Source organism: Convolutriloba macropyga, chromosome 11, assembly GCF_964194025.1.
Source record: "Convolutriloba macropyga chromosome 11, txConMacr16.3, whole genome shotgun sequence".
NCBI classification, from domain to species: Eukaryota; Metazoa; Xenacoelomorpha; order Acoela; family Convolutidae; genus Convolutriloba; species Convolutriloba macropyga.
The window spans coordinates 58,115,491-58,134,243 of record NC_134478.1 but is presented as its reverse complement, the minus strand read 5'-3'; the positions used below and the strand labels follow the sequence as shown (position 1 = coordinate 58,134,243).

The 18,753-nt window shown below is 36.3% G+C and overlaps 1 protein-coding gene across 2 annotated transcripts; it reads left to right on the top strand.

Moving 5' to 3' along the window:
- Positions 1 to 3,999: 3,999 nt before the first annotated feature.
- On the top strand, positions 4,000 to 16,411 carry LOC142349527 (glycerol kinase-like). Of its 2 annotated transcripts, none has more exons than XM_075401146.1 (6): positions 4,000 to 4,335; positions 4,696 to 4,996; positions 9,259 to 9,629; positions 13,319 to 13,759; positions 14,248 to 14,415; positions 15,878 to 16,411. In XM_075401146.1, the coding sequence occupies exons 2-6, from the start codon at positions 4,758 to 4,760 to the stop codon at positions 16,237 to 16,239; spliced, it is 1,581 nt and encodes a 526-aa protein (XP_075257261.1). In that variant the 5' UTR covers positions 4,000 to 4,335; positions 4,696 to 4,757; the 3' UTR covers positions 16,240 to 16,411. The 2 variants fall into 2 exon arrangements, with proteins under 2 accessions (XP_075257261.1, XP_075257260.1); XM_075401145.1 differs by having other exon boundaries at positions 4,651 to 4,996.
- The last annotated feature ends 2,342 nt before the right edge of the window (positions 16,412 to 18,753 follow it).

Sequence of the window (18,753 nt, the reverse complement as noted above, 5' to 3'; positions counted from 1 at the left end):
ACAGTGCAAAATTTTTCCATCAAATTATTATCATTCATTTTTAAATCAATTGCATGAGAGTCTCTCATCTCATTATATGCTGGTTCTAAATTTCCGAATTTGTGCTTCAAATTTCATCCAAACTATGTGACCTTAGTTAGTCTGAGTACTTGTATTTGTGTTCAATTAGGTTTACTACTTCGTATGATGGGTGGGTGCTTAACACTGCTGTAATTTCTCTTCTACCAAATTTACTCCAAAGCCTATGTCATTCTTGCGCCTCTGTCAATCTAACGCTTCACGGTGCTGTCTTTAGTGCCTTTACGCTCCTTACGTATGTGATGAAATTGAGTAATTTAAAATTTTTAATTAACTATGACTAATTAAATAATTAATAAATGCTTTAGTAATTTTGAAGATGCATAATGCCAGCTGTTTCCTTTGCCAGGTTACGTGTAACCTTCCATTTACGATTTTTTTGGCAAGTTGTACATTTGTGTCTTAGCACATGCCGAAAATTGCCCCCCCCCCCCCCCCCCCCCCCGCACCATCACCACCAGGATTCCGTAAATGATATTTCAACCTAAATCATATACTAGTAGACCTTAATTGTAACAACATAAAAATTGTATGTTGTATTGTCGGTTCAATATCTTATTAGGGTGAGAAAACTATTATCATTTAAAAAACACGTGTCTGTTTGTGCACATTCTTTTGTGAAAAAAAATAATAGCAATCAAAACTACCAAGTTGTTCAAGAGAGTAAAAAGGGAAACATGTCTGCCACACAATGTTCAAACGAAAGTTGCCTGTGACTGTTTTATAGTCAACCTAAGCTAACAAAAGTATCTATCAGCAAATCCTTCGCAGGGTTTTGTGCAATAAACGTTTCAATCTATTTCTTCATCTGAAACCAGACTCTTTGTGAAACCAGAATCAATTCACAACAATAATGTTTGATTACTAAATGCCACGAAATAGTGGAAATGTTGATCGATTACTGATTTCTTGTAAATATTTGTTATTTATTGCCACTTTGCATTTGTCATCTTTAATCTTTACCATTAGTGTCTTTTCAATATTCTCAATTTACAGTTTTTGCTATTTCTTATTTTAGACGTGAGGTGGTGAGCAAATATATGAACGGTTACCGTGAGTTGGGCTAAAACTGATCGAAACCTTATTATTATGTATCATAACCAGCTGTTTAGCTTTTACATGTGTTGTTCGCTGACAGCATAATTTAATTTATATTTATATATTTATATTAATTTATATTTAAATAGCTAAAAAACTGGTAGCTGCTTTTTTAAGAGATTAATGAAAGATTTTGCAATGGACAGTATTATTAAAGCGTTTTTTGGATTAATTTTTTTCTAGTGTTCCTCTTTTTATTAGTATGGGCCTGGCTCAATTCGCTTTGTCTATGAAACGGTAGTTTCTGCCTGTTTTGACTTTAAGATGTCTCTAAAGCTTTGAAAAGAAGTTTTGTTCAATAAAAGAGATCTTAAATCTAGTTGGCATCGACACACTTTGTTTCCTGAAGATTTCGATTGTTTTCTGGACTGAGCGTCGTGTCCTGACTGGTGCTTGAAGCAAAATGTTGATGAAATAATAAACAACAAACAGCATCTACAACAACAATTTGTTAATATTCCGCTGAAAAGAAATATTGGATGCTTTAAAAGATATGTTTGCACTTGATAGCTAAGCAATTATTTTTGAAAGTTTATCTATTTTGCGCAGTACTTCGAAGAATTTACTGCACCCGAAAAAATTATTGCTAGTAATTGTATTTTTTTACCGTAGCGAATATTTCTACGGATCTTTCCTGTCAACATGAGACATTATTGATTTAAAATCCAGACACGGTTGAACAAATTCAGTTACAGGGATTTATAATTGCTCTTCTGATGGTGCCATGCATTTTTTTTTCACGCGGAGTTGTCTGTTAATTTGATATATGTTTTCCAATGGCGTATTTTTGCAATTGTTTGAAATCATCGTCAGGCAGCCATCGCTTTTTTTACTATGACACTTTCTTGTCATAAAAAATTATTGATAATTTGAGTTTTGCCCCTTCTTATAATTTTTGTTGTCTTATCCCCTAGTTTTATTAATGACATTTTTTGTTGCTTATGAGGTTTAAATGAACCTAATTAAGTGTTTAAGTTTATGGCTAAGGGTTTCCTAGACTTTGACACTATTTGTTCTCAAAATATTTCAATGATTTTTGTGAGTTTCGAGTGTAGTTGGTTTCTTTTTTGTTGTCTTATCATTTAATCTCATTGGGGACAGTTCTCATAGGTCGCTGATGCAAATTATTTTAATCCATGTCATTTTTTCAGTGCAAAGCTAATTTTTCTATGACTGAGTTTTCTTAGTTTGGTTAGTCTGTTGTACTTATTACTTTCTGTTTAATCACTTTTTCTCATTAATGGCAGATTTTATCGGTTGATAACAAGTAGTACATGAATCTAATTATTCGCTTAGTTCACGGCAATCGTTCTAAGATTTGGACAATTGCTTTTAGGAACTGATTTTTTTTTGTCTTTTGTATTTTGTTTTTCTTGTATTTTGCTTAGTCTCAAAAGTGACAATAAATTCTTATTAACCGTCTAGTGCATAATTTTAGTCAATTTATTGTCTCGTTTTAGCTAACGGTTTAATTCACCGAGATACCATTTGTTTTTGAAAGACTTAAGTTAATTTGCGAATCTTACTTTCATTTGTAGTTCTATTGTCCCTTTAAGCTATTAGGACTTAGTATTTAGCCAGCTAATTAGTTAATTCATTATTCAGATTGTAATTCAGGAGTTTACCTGCTTTTTTCATTTTACGTTTGTTCACACAGCAAAGCTGAAAAATTGAATTTTGTGAATTATTTCTCCCTATCACAAACGTTTTTTGCACGCGTGACATCATTTCGCTCTCTCTCTCTCTCTCTCTCTCTCTCTCTCTCTCTCTAGCAAATTTTTAAAGGCCATTTGCGTGATTGAGTCTTGATCATATGTGACTTACATCACTCAATAAAATGACTTTTGCACTCCAAAACCTAATTTTGATTTAGGTTAATGTCAAACGAGTTCATATGTGTAATGAAGGTCCTTAATAAAAAGGCTTCTGTTGAATGTTTTTTTTACATTCATGCAATTTTTCGTTTGCTCAATTCTTCATCTGACCCTTTAAGCTTTTTGTCCTGGAAAACCTGATATTCAGGTAAAGGCCAGAGGGCGTTAAGTGGCTGAGCAGCTCTTTAGAGCCTCACGCCGTACTGGTCTCTAAGTATCCCACGTTGAGGTACGCGTTATTGATCAGCCTTTAGGCGGATTTCTTAGACCAGGCCACGGACAGTGGAGGCAGACTTTATTGGGTTGGTGGACCATATAATAAAACGCACTTCACCCCCCCCCCCCCCCCCCCTCCTCCTCCTACCCCCACCCAACGGTTGCCCCCATTATTGAGCCCTCTTCTTCGACCTAAATTAAGCTTTAGCTAGCCTCCAGCCAGCTACTAATGAATCCAACTGCTTGTCAGTCGTTTGAAAGCAATTCGCGCAGTGTTAGTCGGTTATGCCTTTTTGTTTAATGAATTTAGTAAACCGTTGGGTTTGAAGCTGTATAAAACATTAATCTTAAGTTTTTAAACATTTTTATTTTTGAACGTGAATTTTTGTTGCTCGACTAGGTATCAAGTCATGGCAAATTTTAAATCTGAAAAATATGAAAAAGTTCACTAATTAAGTTGCGCAATAGTTTGCGTTAATCTTAAATTTGCATGAAATCAACCTGCTGTAACAATAATTAGCTTTGAAAGTTACATAGCCCGAGAAAAATGCGGCCGCGACTATATTTAGTTGGAATTTTCCTCACTCCGAGTTTGACGGTTACGTTGTCATCATTCGTTTCTATAATTGCTAATTTGCCAGCTAGTTGTTTTGTTTGCTCCTGATTCGACCTATCTTAGAGAGCAAGTCCTGTGGACTAATAATGGAACCGTTCCTTAGTCACAGTTGTTGTTAGTTAACCAAATAGAACTCGATTTATAATAACAGATTCCGTCTCGTTTCGAATTCAAAGCAACTATTTGTTAACGTTTAGCTCCAAGTTTCCTCATACTGACGGTTAAACTTAGATGTAAAAGCAATTGAACCCAATCAAGATTTCTCCAGTTACGCTTCACTAATAAATTAGAGATTCGAAGTTTACGTTTGTGCTGTTTCTTCAGACTTTTTATGTGCACGAAAGAAAGTCCTATTAAAATCTCAAAATTATCCAGCAGTGATTTTGAAAATTACCGCCTCGCCTGCAGATTGTTTTTAGTTGACATTACCTGTATATGGAAAGTTGAAACCAGGTTAAACTTTGAACTGCATTCGAATTTTGTTTGCAACTCTTTCCTCCACTCTCACACTCCCGGGGCACCACCTTTAATTGCTATGTTTAAAATTTTGGGATCTTCTCCGTTTGTGCCCCCCAAGCTTAGTGGGCGATTATTATTTGCACCCCTCAGACGCACGTGCCGTACTTGTACATAATGATTTACCATGTAATGACACCCCTGCTCCGTAAATGGGGGAACATAACGTACTGGGGGGGGGGGGCACAAATGGAAAAGATCCAAATATTGTAATGAAATTGGTCGTACCCCCCTAAAACTACTTAAATTTAGTTCACGATATTGAGGGGAAGGGGAGGAAACATACATTTATTGCAGTGGATCCAAATTGAAGAAATCTCAAAAAGTAACCTGCAGTGACACTCGCTTCCAGAATTATCATGGTCACAAACACAGCAACGTCAGGCGTTTTAATCGGAGCCATAGACCAGGGCACAAGCAGTTCTCGTTTTTTGGTCTACACGAAAGAGGCATTGCTGAACGGGGAGGGACCTCTTTGTAGTGCAAATGTGGAGATCATCGTGAGTTACCCCCACCCGGGCTGGGCCGAGACGGACGCTGAGGTCATTTATGGATCTGTGGTGCAGTGTATTGAGAAGGCTGGAACCCAGCTGGAAAGGTAAGGACGGAGAACCTTAAAATACAGGTATATATTTATAAATATATTTTGGATCTTTTCCGTTTGTGCCCCCCCCAGCTTAGTGGGCGCATATTATTTGCACCCTCCAGACGCACGTGCCATATTTTTACATAATGATTTATTATGTAATGGCACGTGATCTACATGGCACAAACGGAAAAGATCCTATATTTTTTCAAAGAAAAGGATATCAACTCAGAACCCTTGCCTGAATTGGAGGTTTCTGACATTTACGGCAACAACGGCTCATCACTGATGATAACACTAAAATGACACGTGATCTTAAATTATTTTCAGCACGGATTGCTGACTTAATGGTTTGATCAAAACGAAATTTTTGTTAATTTTTGTACTCATAATGGGGTCTCGAAAAAAGCTGTTACGTTTTTGCATTTGGGCGTCTCTGATGAAAAAATTTGGTCCCTAAGTCAAAAGTATCATATTTGTCTTTTTATACGTAATGGCTGTCTGGTGTGCTTGAGAGGGCAGTGATTTCAAGTTAACTCAGTCAAAAGGCTTAATTCAGTCAAAAGAATGAATTATTTACTTACCCCAATAAGGTCAAATTTCGGATCTTTTCTGTTTCCTCCCTCCCCCCCCCCCCCCACTGAAGCTAAGTAGGCATAAAACTTTTACGAGCCCAGTCGCACGCGCTATTTTTACATAGTGGAATGTTATGTAACAATATATAAATTGTAAATGTGGGGCATAAGAAACAGGGGGCATAAAAAACAGCAGTGCAAACATCCAAATGTCACAAACTTTTACAGATTGAAGGTCAAAGAATCGGACATCAACCGAGCGCAGAACTTGAATGGTCTAATACATGGAGATTTTTAATTGTTTTTTTTACGAAGTTCATAGCAATTATTGTAAGCCTGTTGTCTTTTTATGCAAATTTTTGGCCTGACCATTTTGCGCTTTTCTTCTAGAACATTCTTTAACTTCTCAAGCGACTTTTTCTCGCTTTCGTTCTTCATTTTTGAGTGATCTCTATTGCTCCCACTCCGAAGTAAAGCTTGATGCTGAAATAAAATCGAATGCAGCATAATAACAAGAAGGGCCTGATAGCCAAGTAGGCAGTGCTTCTGGTCAGGGAGCGGGAGGTCAATGGTTCGAATCCCGTCGTGGTTAAAAATTTTTGCACCCATAGAAACTTATCTACGCCACAGCCACTGAATTAATTTGCCTCGCCTGTGATTCAAGAGCAATTCTTCCGACATTAGTCGGTTTATGTATGAAATTGTTATCTAGAAAATTTTAACAGAGGTCTACTCTGAGCGATTTTTAAGTCATTCGTCGTTTAAGATTTGCGTCCCAAATCTACCTTCTAAGTTCGTTTTGATTAACAAACGGCCAATTTATATTTCCTTTTTTTGCTTGTTTCAATTCCAATGAAGTAAATATCTCAAAGGAGTCACCAAAATTTTTTGCAATCTGTTGGCAATATTTAATGTTTGTCTACTGTTCCGCCGCTCTTTTCTCCCCACTGTTGTATCTGAAGAGTCGTGAAAATGGCGAAAAGAATAGTCTAATGAGCTAGCTGCGAGAGTTGATTGAAACCAGTACTGCTTCCTATCGCCTTATCGTAGTTCTGACCCCACTTAGGGGGGGGGGACTATATTATTGACTGTTTTTTATTCAGTCAATTTTGCGCCCCTGGGATATCTGACAAAAAAGACTTGAGTGGTATCATTAGAAAGCCCATCGAGCGTAGAATATATTGAACAGAATATAATTAAACAATTTTATTAGCGTCTTTGTCGAGGAGTTATCGAGTTTTGAAATTTTGTGGTCATTTGTCTGTTTTCCCTTATTCGTTTATATTTCCTAATGAAAGGAGGTTATACGGAAATTTCATGAAATTCTAGTTTGGCCTAATTTAACGTATGCAAGCTTTCAAATATTAGCTTATGGTTTTTTGGCCTTCACATTATGATTTCTTTATATTTCGGTGGCTTTTTGAGTTTTGGTTTTTTTGGCCTTCACATTGTGAAGCCTTCATTTTTAATGGCTTTTAGCTTTATCTTGTATTATCACCAGAACTCATTATCGGCAGGCCTATTGACCTTATAATAAATAATAGGTAAATATTAGCTAAAACTTGTTTTAAGTTTTTAGGCCTTCAAAATATTTTGATCAATTTTTGAGTTTTTGCGCCTTTGTTTTTTGTTGGCTTAGTCTGATTAATGACCGGTGCCTTGAATTTTCCATAAAAACTTAAAAATTTTTGTTCAAATTTAGTTGTGGCTTAATGGTCTTTTTTTAAATAGTGATACTATTTATTAAACAGTATGAATAAAAATACTGATAAATTAATAATAATAATAATAGTGAAAAAAAAACGATACCAAATCTTAATTTTTTCAGTATCAAAAAGAAAGGTCTCATCAGACCTCTAACGCAACAAAATCTAGTTGTTAAGATGTGCCAGATTGTTTAGGGTGCTATTAACACAGACACATGGGCTGACATCAATGTGTAATATGGACTGTTTTGTGCCGCTGTCTTTTTAATGTTCTTCTTTCTGTTCACACGTTTTTCGACTTTTGGATGTCCACATTGTAGTTGTCACTTTAGTCTCTTCGAAGTCGAATTATGAGCAATACGGAGAGGTCTTCCAAGTTTTTTTATTGCAATGTCCTAAATAGCGTAAGCCATTAGCTGCCCATCTATTTATGACATTGTAATAAAGAACTCTGAAGTGCTCTCTGTATTGCACTTATCTCGACTTCAAATGAATAAACTGACGACTACAATTTGGGAGATCCGAAAGTCGAAAAACGTGTGAACAGAAAGAAGAACCTTCTATCGATCTATCTAGCTGCCCATCTATCTCTCCAACAATTTTGCTGAATTTGAGTTCTGCCTGTGTTGGTTAAGTTTTTTCTTCACAACTAGTGCCATTAACGATAATTCACCCTGATTTTTTTTATCGAGATCTAAATAGTCCTATATATTATATCCAGTAAAAACTAAAATTTTAATTAATTTTTGAGTTTTGCCCGTCTTCAGTTCTTCTTGTGCTGACACTTAATTGCTTTAACAACACGTCTATCTGGCTCAAGCATAATTAAGATTATTCAATGAGTCTTTCCATCTCTAATAAATTTGACGAATTCGTTTCTGTTTGTTCTCCTTGAAATTTAATGATCTATTGACATCCTTTTTTTTAGTTCGCCCTTTCCTGCTATTGAGTCCCAATATTAACAAGTCTGCAAATCCCTCCAATGGCATAAGTGAAATTTTCAGCTCGGTTTTTTTTTCATATTTAGCAATTTAAGCAAATTCCAGGCCATTTGTTTTTAAAAAAAGTATGTGATATTTGAGATTTGCATGTGTTCAGTTGTTTTGGTTTAATATGGCCAGTAAATAAAAGTATCCTTTACCTAAATAGGCTCTAATTAATCTATTTGGCTTCCAAAAGCCAGTGTTTTTGAACTCATAGCACTCAATTTACTCAATTAGAACTCATAACTTCTAGCACTCAACATCTGCATGTTTTGCTGACTTCTTATGCTAGCGAAATAATGTGTTTCCTTGATAGGAGGGTTTAAAAATTGGTTAAATGGTTTGAGTTTAATTCGTTTTTGGGATCTATTCTGCCCCCCCCCCCCAAGTGTCTTTTATGACCTCCAGTTACAAATTATGTGTTGTTATATAGGACGTTATTATGTAAAAATAATGCACGTGCGTCTGGGGGTCATAAAAGATTTATGCTCACTAAGCTGGGGGGATCCCATTTTTGATATAAACGTTTTTATCATTTCAATTGTTTATTCTTGTGAGATAATATATAACTTCACTGGTACTAACATCGCTGGTTTGCATGCATGTTGCATTCTTTTAGAATCGGTAGAAAAATTAAGTTATAGAGCATTTGAGATCTTTATAGCGGTCGATGGGCATTAGAAATTTATCTCGTCAAAAATTTATGCAACTATTGTCGGAACACGAGTTGCTTAAAATTAGATCTCCGTTGTAAAACTTAATGAATTTTCGAATGAACGATTATAGATATCAGAGATTAAATTCTCTTATCTGGACCTAACCTAATCTTGTCTGGTCATGACCTTTTACGCGACAAGCTTACTGATTCAAGAACGGGTGATCTATTTTATAGTTTCAAAATTTATCTAATCATTTGGCATCTACTGAAATAGAGAGTTCTGGCTTTAACGAACCGAGATGCTGAATTGAAATTAATTCATCAGGTTCGCGGTTTCAGTCATCTGTTTTAGTTTAGGCCGCAGCTTGTCTGAGATCACCTGTGTTGGCATCACCAATCAGCGAGAAACAACCATAGTTTGGAACAAACAGTCTGGGATATCTTACGGACCTGCTATCAGCTGGCAAGATGGACGAACTAGAGACTTCGTTGCAAAGTTCAAAGAGAAAGAAAAGTTGCCGGAATTTAAAAAGTCTCTATTGAACAACGGAACAATTCATGACAAAACAGGCTTAGTTTTGAGCGAGTATTCGTGTTGCACAAAGCTGGCTTGGATGTTGAGAAATATTGACAAGTTGAAAAGCGACTTGAGCGATGAGAACGAGAAAGACAATATTTTGTTCGGGACAGTCGATACGTGGCTGATATGGAAGTTGACTAATGGTAATTTTTTATCAATTTTTCCAAAAGAATTGGACTATTAGATCTACCCCTTATCATCCGTATGTGCTGTTTATGACTCTGAATTGACAGGTGTAATATTATAAATCTGAAATCAGGGTACTCTGTGTAAATTAGCTAGTGGTATGGGTCTGTTAATTGCTCAAACTGCGGGGGGGGGGGGGGGGGTAGAATGGTAAAAGTTTTCATGAATGTTTTGCATAGATCTAACTAATTCAATGCTTTTCAGAAAAAATATTTGAATAAATTTTAATAACCGCCGTCAGCCTCCCAAACGGCTATTATTTAGGCGCTCTCCTTTTTTTACAATTCAAAGAATTTGATTTGTATTGGGGCGCTGTCTTTTTTTAAGATTCGAAGAGGAGTATTGGTTTTCTTAAGTTTTTTGTAGTATTTGTTCAGGCGGCGTTTTGAGTTAATAGTGAAAGTGAGTAAAATCGCCGCGTGAACTAACTTTTCTGAGCGAGAGAAATTTTTTTCATGCGATGCGTTCAATTAATGACCTTTTGACTTTCAAAAGAGTTTTTCAGAGATTGGCGCATATAGATTACAGTTTTTAGCAGTGTTTTCGTCCGTTTGGCCGGTTTTTTTTGTAACTTGGTTTTTCGTACAAGTAAGTTTTGATCGATGTCGCATGAATATGTAACCATCTATAATCGATACCGCAAGGTTTCTGAGAGCTTATTAATGCGTTTCAAGTGCAAAATTAGATCATTTTTCTCAATTTTTGTCATATGTTGGATTTTTTCTCCATCAGTTTTTTCATTTTTGGATCTTTAAACCAAATTTTTATATATGTCAACTTCTTTTTAATATTTATTGAATTGGGTGACTCTTTTTGACGTGAGGTTTTTTGTTTTAAAAAAATGCACGCATACTAATCCTATTTTGGCGGTTTTTGTCAAAATTTTCAAGTTTTCTGTTTGTGATTTGGGTTTATTTGTCATAAAACGTCTTCTGGTGCACCAACGGTGTTTTTGGTTTCGTTTTGTTGTTAATTTATTTGTTTTTGTGGCGATAACTCTTTAAAATTCAGTAAAAAATATTAATAATATTTTGAAGATTTTTTTTTCAAATTGTTTTTACTGTTTCGCAATTGAGCTGTTTTCACGTCTTACTGAGATAGGAAGATGACTATGTAATATTCTTAAACGTTGATTGCTTAATAACAGAAGTTCATGTTTTTCACCTCATTTTTTTTCATTTTGATTTTTCATTGGAGTTTCTGATTTAGTTTTCTGATTTTTCAGAAATTGCGATTTATTTTGTTTTTTCACAATGTATGTATTCTTGACATTCTAGTATGTTCCTTCTAACGTTCTCCTAAGACCTATAGTTTAACTCGCCCTGCCTTTATTAAATTGAAAATTGTCGGTTTGAACTAATAAATTTTGTCTTTCCTTCAAACTTTTTAAAATTTTTTTGTTAGCAATTGATATTGTTTAACGTAACAAGGTCCTCAAGTTTGGCTAGCGTCACTTTCACAAATTTTGAACTACACTTTTTTCTGCGAATATTCTTAGGGCTTAGTTTTGGTAACATACAAATTTTTGCATATGAATATTGTTCTGTCTCTTTAGTCTTTTTATGATTTGTTTCGATTTGATTATTTTTTGGACATTGTTTAGTTTTATCGCGTTCGTCGTAATTTAGAGCGACAAATAATGTTTATAATTAAAGCTAATTAGTTTATTTAGTAACGAAATGATGGCTGTTTTTATATTGTACAGTAATGTTTCGATTGAGAGAACTCGGAAATTGTTAATTTTTTTGGCCATTTCTTGCAGTATTCAAGCTTGTCTTTCAAAATAAAATTTTGAAAGCCTATCATGGCTTGAATTTTGCTGCTCTCGTACCTGGATGTTTTCAGTGGCGTACAAAATTTTTTGGTTTGTTTTATATTTAGGAGTAATGTAAATTTTTAGTTCAGTTGGTTGTATGGGGTATCTTCATTTTTTGACTGATATTTTTGGTAGTCATTTTACTAGGAACCATCTGATTTAAAAGGTAGCTCTTTCACGAAGACGATTCTTCCGGGTATGTTAAGATCTCTCCTCTCATTTTCATGATTTTCGAAGTCAAACCGGAGTTGTGATTTTGGTCACGCCGAAACAAGAAGTGGAACAAAAATGCGAGTGGTTTTGCCACCTTTCACTCTAATTTTGAAGTTGAGTGAGAAAACGTTGGTTGAACAAAATATCGTTTTGTTGCTAGTTGTTTTTTCTTCACATGCGGCAAGTTCACTTCGATTCTGTTTTTAATTTTTCTGATCGGATTTTTGCGGCAATTTGACTGATTTTCTGTTTTTCAATTTTTTCATCTGATTTTTTTTTGGAAATTCACTCATTGTCCATTCTAGGTCTAGTTTTTGTTTAGTCAATGAAAATTCTTTAAATTGTACGCCAGGACCTTTTGATAACGTTTTTCGATTTATATAGGTCACGATTTTCACGTTTGACTTTTGACTTACTTCGCTCTTTGTTTCAACTGAATGGATTTGAAATTCTTTCATGCATTGAATTACGCAATATAGTGATTACGGTCAAAATCAAAAGTGCAAAATCAAAAGAGACGGGATAAACCGATTAAGCCCAGTCATTAATTAATGAACACGCCAAATTAGAACACGTTTTGACACTGAAAAAAATCAAAAATTTTAAATCAATTTTGATCCCGATGTGCATCAAGCGCGTCAATGGCGGCTTTTTTCCGGCAATCTACCGGCTATGTTTGTACTTGGTAGTGTTGTTAATTGCTCTCAAACGGAGTTTGTAGTAATTATAATAGTCCTGTCGGTCTTTTTTATAGCTGCGAAGCTGTAAGCTGAGCGTGGCTATATTGCGGTGCTCTTGGTTTTTTTTTGTTTCGTCGTCTGACGCTTCATTTTCGTTTTACATTTGTTCTAGAACATTCTGTCTCGTCACTGCTTAAATGGCTTTTTCGCGCTTGATTTTACGCTTTCTGCGTGACCTAAATTGCGGTTATTCAGAAACAGAATCTGTTCCTAAAACAAAGTTGATTGTAAGAAAACAGATTGTATGGTCCGACAGCCGAGTGGTTAAGGCGACTGGCTGTTAGTCCGGAGATCGCCGGTTCGAGACGCGACAGGGAAAATTTTTCTGCACCCAGAAACAACCTCCTTTGAAATAAACTTGTAAGTTTTATAGGCGGCGGCGATAACTATTATCAACTCACTTCTGTATCTTTTTCCATCTGTATTTTACGGCACGCAAGTGTATTTCGCAGCTATTCCGGCAATCTGCCGGCTATGTTTATGCGTTTTTTCGCTTGACCGATTTTTCGTTTGACGCTTTTGACTTTTCGTCCTCAAAAACGGGATAAACAGGTAGCGCCCAGTGGGCATTAAGTGCTCTTATAGCCTTTCAGCTCTGTTTCAGCTCAAACTGTTTTGGAGAGACTTATACTTATACTTATGGTGTGAAGGGCGGTTCTTAGAGGTTGAGACACCCTTAGAGGATGAGACCCCCCCCCTGTAGAACCCCCACCCCCACTATTGCCCCCCACCAACCCAGTGTTGCCCCCCATCAGCCCCCGGTGCACCCCCCCCCCCCCGTGGCTAGCTACTGACGAAGCCAACTGCTCGCTGGTAGTGGTCATCGAGGAAGCATTTTGTCATCATTATTTTCATGGTTAAAAAAAATTGATTTCAGGAGCTAGTTTTGCGACAGATGTCTCCAACGCCAGCAGAACTAATTTCATGTCACTACATACCTTGCAATGGGATCCGAACATCAAGACGTTCTTCGAGATCCCAGACACCATCAGTTTCCCGGTCATCAAGAGTAACTCAGACGATTTCGGAACCATATCAGCCATCGAAAGTCTGCAAGGTGTGGCAATTACAGGGTGTATGGGGGACCAACATGCCTCATTGGTCGGTCATAACTGCTTTAAAGAGGGAGAATCTAAGCAAACGTACGGAACAGGACTGTTTTTGTTGACAAACATTGGTTCTGAGTTGAAGTTCTCCCAGAAGGGTGTATTGACAACTATTGCATACCAGTTTGGATCAGAGGAGAAACCGTGTTTTGCGATGGAAGGAGCTATAGCTACTGGGGGCTCTGCCGTAAGATGGCTCCGTGACAATTTAGGTTAGTCACTGAAACACCAGACTTTCGTTTTCTGGTTAAAACTGCCATAACATAATGGCCCTTGCCGGTTCTTTGGATAAGCGGACAAGCAGAGCGGGTTTGGGCAATGTTCTAGCGTTAATGTATACATGAAAACGAAAAACGAAGACTTAATAGAATAACATCGTTAAACGAGAACTTGCAGTGACAGTGAAGTTATAAATGTATAATATTTTTGCTGAAATCCTTCATCTGTACCAAAGTCATCTTTTGTGCTCTTGTAGTTTGTGAAAACGAGGATTTTTATGGGGGGAGGGAAGGGTTTGAATGTCATATTTCAAAAGCTTTGAGAGGGCAAGTCAAGCCCAGTTATCGGCCCGAACAGCATGGAGATCCTGTACAATGATGATAGTGTTTACAGCTTTCATTAACTAAATCATAGTCTCATAAAATTTTTTGGTCATTTTCGTGTTTGATAGGAGCTTTGATAAACTTTTTCCTGATTTCAGGAATAATCAAGTCGACTTCTGAGGTGGAAGAGGTTGCGTCCCAAGTAGAGGACAATGGGGGTGTGTACTTTGTGCCTGCCTTCTCTGGGTTGTTCACACCCTACTGGGACTCCTCTGCCAGGGGAGTCATTTGTGGAATGAGTCACAACACTAACAAACATCATTTGGGTTTGTTGGCATTTTCGATCCCACCTTCTCTTGTACGAGGGAAGAAAGTTTATACTAGCATGGCTCGTTTTTGTTTTTATGGTTTTGTCTCATCGGCATAGTAATCGTAAAAGGAGAAAATAATGGTATTTTAAACGCAGATGCAAAGGCTTCAATTTTTTCATAAATTTTTTTTCAGTTTTTCATAATTATTCGAATTTTTTGGATAGTTTGGATTAAAATTGAAGCAATATTTTGCAAATTGAGCCACTGGAATGTTTATAAGAATTATATCTGTTAATGGATTAAGAACAAACGAATATATTTTCAAATATTTTGATTATAGCTGCGAAGCTGTACGCTGAGCGTAGCTATATTGCGGTTCTGGTTTTTATACATTTTAAAGGAGTTGAATTGTAGTGAGACGCTGTCTTTTTCAAAGATCTGTTCACAAATATATTGAGGTTTTTTTGAAGTCAAATTGGAGTAATAATTTTGGGAACGCCGAATCAGGAAGTGGAGTAGCGGATGGGATAGTACGCAAAAGCTTGATTAGGCGAAGAATTTTTCACTTTTTTAGAGTGAGGAAACGAGGATTGAACAAAAATACCCTTTGTGATTTTTTGTTCACGAGCAGCTAATTGAATTCCGCTTTTACTGTTTTTCGAATTTTTGATTAGTTTTTTAAAAATGCTGAATTACTTCGAGGTCCAGATTTTTGTTTATTCAATGGAAGTTGTTCGAATTGTAATTTAGGAGTTGCTGTGTTTTTGTTTCTTCGTCTGACGCTCTTTTTTGTTTTAGCTTTGTTCACGAAGCTGATTACGTCAAATTTTCCGATTGAATTCTTCCTCATTAACAGTGTTTGCGCGCGTGACGTTATTTCTCACTTTTTTCATCAAAAGCTTTTGGGTCATTAGCGTTATTATACTTTGTTTATGCGTGGCATACCTCACGCAATAAAAAATGGCTTTTGCACTTTAAAGCTTAAGTTTATTTTGAAATAGTTTAAAGATATGTGCAATAAAGGTCCCCAATACTGAAGCTCCTGCGGAGTGAATATTAACAAGCCTTATTACTGAATCGCTGAATGTGTTTTACATAGTTTTTTAATCAGCGTCAATAACTTTTCCAACTGATTTCTGTATCTGTATCTATATGCGTTCTACGGCCCGCAAGTCTTTTGCAACTATTCAGGAAATCTGCTGTTTCTCGGCTGTTTTTCTAAATTGGATTTTACTTGAAAGATGCTGATTTAACAAAATTTGCTTGTGTTCCTAAAATTTAAGGGAAAAGAAGGCATCCGAAACTAACAGCCCTGTTCAAACTCCGACATTTTAAACTGCTTTACACTTATTGATCAAGCATATTAACGTCGGGATGTTTTTCTGTGGTAAAGTTAAAGTATTTTAAGTTGTAAAGTACTGTACCGTAAGTTGCACACGCTAAGAATTTTTATAAATATAACTGGAAATCGTTTCAGCTCGAGCAGTTTTGGAATCACTGTGTTACCAAACTCGTGATGTCTTGGACACCATTTGCGAAGACAGTGGTCTGAACTTGACCGAACTGAAAGCGGACGGAGGTGCAAGCTTGAACAACCTTCTGATGCAAACGCAATCTGATGTTCTGAACATGATCGTAAGCCGACCTGAAAGTGTTGAGTTAACCGCTCAAGGAGCTGCGTTGGCTGCTGCCATTGGCGCCAAGGTAATTTCGAGTTTGAACGATCTCAAAGCTACTGAAAAGAAGAAAGTTTTTGAGCCCAAAATTGACGACGCTAAACGAGCTAATATGTACGATCACTGGAAGAAAGCTGTTTCCAAGAGCCAAAATTGGTTGTAAATATTGAAATGATAGCAACTGGTGTATCACCCCATTGTTAATATTATCTATCTTGGTGCTCTGCACATATGATTTCTTGTTTTGTCTGAATAACTTTCGAAAGGTTCTGCTTGTTAAAAAAAGTTTATAATCTAGCTCTTATTGCCATATCACGAATCTACTCTTGTATTTACCTTGTTTTAAAACAGAAAGGGTGTCTCCTCGTTCTTTTCCAGTAACGGCCACTGTGGGTATGAGGACAAAATACCCAATGGAAAAAATGCCCAATATTTTACCTCTTTGTTAAAGTTGCGTACGTGTCTCATAAAAATGACAGTCCAAATCTAACCCAAACATTTGAGTGGCCTATTAAAGGACTGGTGGTCAATCTGTCTATCTTTTTTCTTTAGTTGTTTAACTGCTCTCAAACGAAGTTTGTAGCAATTATAATAGTCCCGTCGGTCTTTTTTATGCGATTTTTCGCTTGACCGATTTTTCGTTTGACGCTTTTGACTTTTCGTGCTCAAAAACGGGATAAACAGGTAGCGCCCAGCGGGCATTAAGTGCTCTTAGAGCCTTTCAGCTCTGTTTCAGCTCAAACTGTTTTGGAGACATACTTAAACTTATGGTGTGAAGGGCGGTTCTTAGAGGTTGAAGAAACCCCCACTGTTGACCCCCCCCCCCCCCACTATTGTCCTCCACCCCCCCCCCCCCCCAACGCGATGTTGCGCCCCCACCCCAGTGTCTCTCCACCCCTCCCCCCATCTGCCCCCGGTACACCCCAACCCCCCGTGACTATCTACTGACGAACAACTGCTTGCTAAAAACGCAAATTTATACTATTTTGCAGTTTTTTTCAAGCTTTTTGAAAAATTTTGACAATTTTTTATTTTTTATCAGTCCTAGGGGTCAAGGAACCTCCTTTAGGTTTGAATAATTGGTTACTGCATAGTTTCTAGTGGTAATGGAATGGTTTCAACATTTTAACAAATTTTAGCATTTTTTTGACAAAACGTGCAATTTTTTTCAAATCTCTTGACCTTTATTTTTTCTTATTTAGGTCTTTCCAGACCCAGGGGCCAGAACACATCCTCAGGGGTTCGATAATCAGTTACTGACAAATTTTTATTTGCCATGGAATAGTTTTTCTCCGGTCTCAAGAGTTCTCCGGCCTCAAGCGCCTAGGACCCTCAGGGTTTGATAATAGGCTACTGCATAGTTTCTATATGTAATGGAATGTTTTTCAGGATTTTAGTATCACAAATTGAAGCAATTTTAAAAATATTGCAATTATTTCAAGTTTTTTGAAATTGTTTGTCGTTTTTTTTTGTTTTTCGGCCTCGAAAGCCCACGGACCTCCTCTAGGGTTTGTCCATAGGTTACTGTATAGTATTTAGATGTAATGTATTGTCTTTCAAGAATATAACATCAAGAGTTTTAGGATCTTTTCGTCAAAACTTGCGATTGTTTTCATTTTTTTAACATTTATAGTCATTATTCAAGTTTTTTGAGCCTCTAGATTCAGAAAACCTCCGTTATCTTTATTAAGTTACTGGAAAATTTTTGTTTGTCATGTAGTAATTTTCAACTTTTTAATATCACAAGTTTTAGCAACTTTTTTTATAAAACTTGCAATTTTTTGAGTTTTTTGAAAATTTTCATTAATTTTTAGGTTTCTCTAGCCTCAAGAGCCAGGGAATTCCCTCTAGGGTTTGATAATATGTTACTGCATTGTTTATAGATGTAATGGAATGTTCTTCAAGGTTTTTATATCAGGAATTTAAGCAATTTTTTAAAATATTTGCAATTTTTTTCATGTTTTGGATTTTTTTTGTGTTCCAAATGTATGAAAAGTTTTTAAAATTGTCCTTTTCTGAGTTTAACAACCATTACTGGCCAACGAAACTTTTCAAGTCTTGGAGATGGGTTACTTGCAGAACTTTCAAGACTAGAATTGGTTTTGAATTTTTTTTGTTGCAAAACTAAAAACTTTTTTTTAATTTTGCCTTTTTCTTTTTTTTTCTATATGATTTGTTAGGGTTCTTTTCCTTCTCTTTCTCGTTCCCGTCGTATCTCTCTCTCTCTCTCTCTGTCTCTCTCTGTGTGTGTGTGTGTGTTTTGTGCTGCACTTCAGCTGCTGTTTTATGGCGTAATGTCATCATCTCTGATCCTCATTAACAATGAGTTATAGTAAATTGTTTTTTTATCATAAATTTCATAAGAGGCACTTTTTAGGAAATCATTGTTAATTGATCTTGAAATCAATTTTTAACAAATATATTAATCCTGTTAGATATTGCGAAATCAGATTCATAAGACATTTACGCTCTTATTTGATGCAACTTGTTGAGCACCAAAATAATGTGGAGGTTGTTTCTTGTTGTGATCTTTCAAGCACTAAGCAGATATTAGTTGACTTGAACCGAATTTTTTTTGAAACTGGAGCGATCTTTGGAGGCAAACAGCTTCAAGATAAAATAAAGTTACTTGTGAACCAGCTTATTTTGCTAGTTTAATAGAATCTGGCTGACCTTT

Bases quoted from the DNA above. Each gene is read 5' to 3' on its own strand.
- LOC142349527 (XM_075401146.1), top strand. From the start codon at position 4,758: ATGGTCACAAACACAGCAACGTCAGGCGTTTTAATCGGAGCCATAGAC. The intron at 9,630-13,318 runs GTAATTTTTTAT...AATTGATTTCAG, and splicing joins GATATGGAAGTTGACTAATG to GAGCTAGTTTTGCGACAGAT. The intron at 14,416-15,877 runs GTTTGTTGGCAT...AAATCGTTTCAG, and splicing joins CACTAACAAACATCATTTGG to CTCGAGCAGTTTTGGAATCA.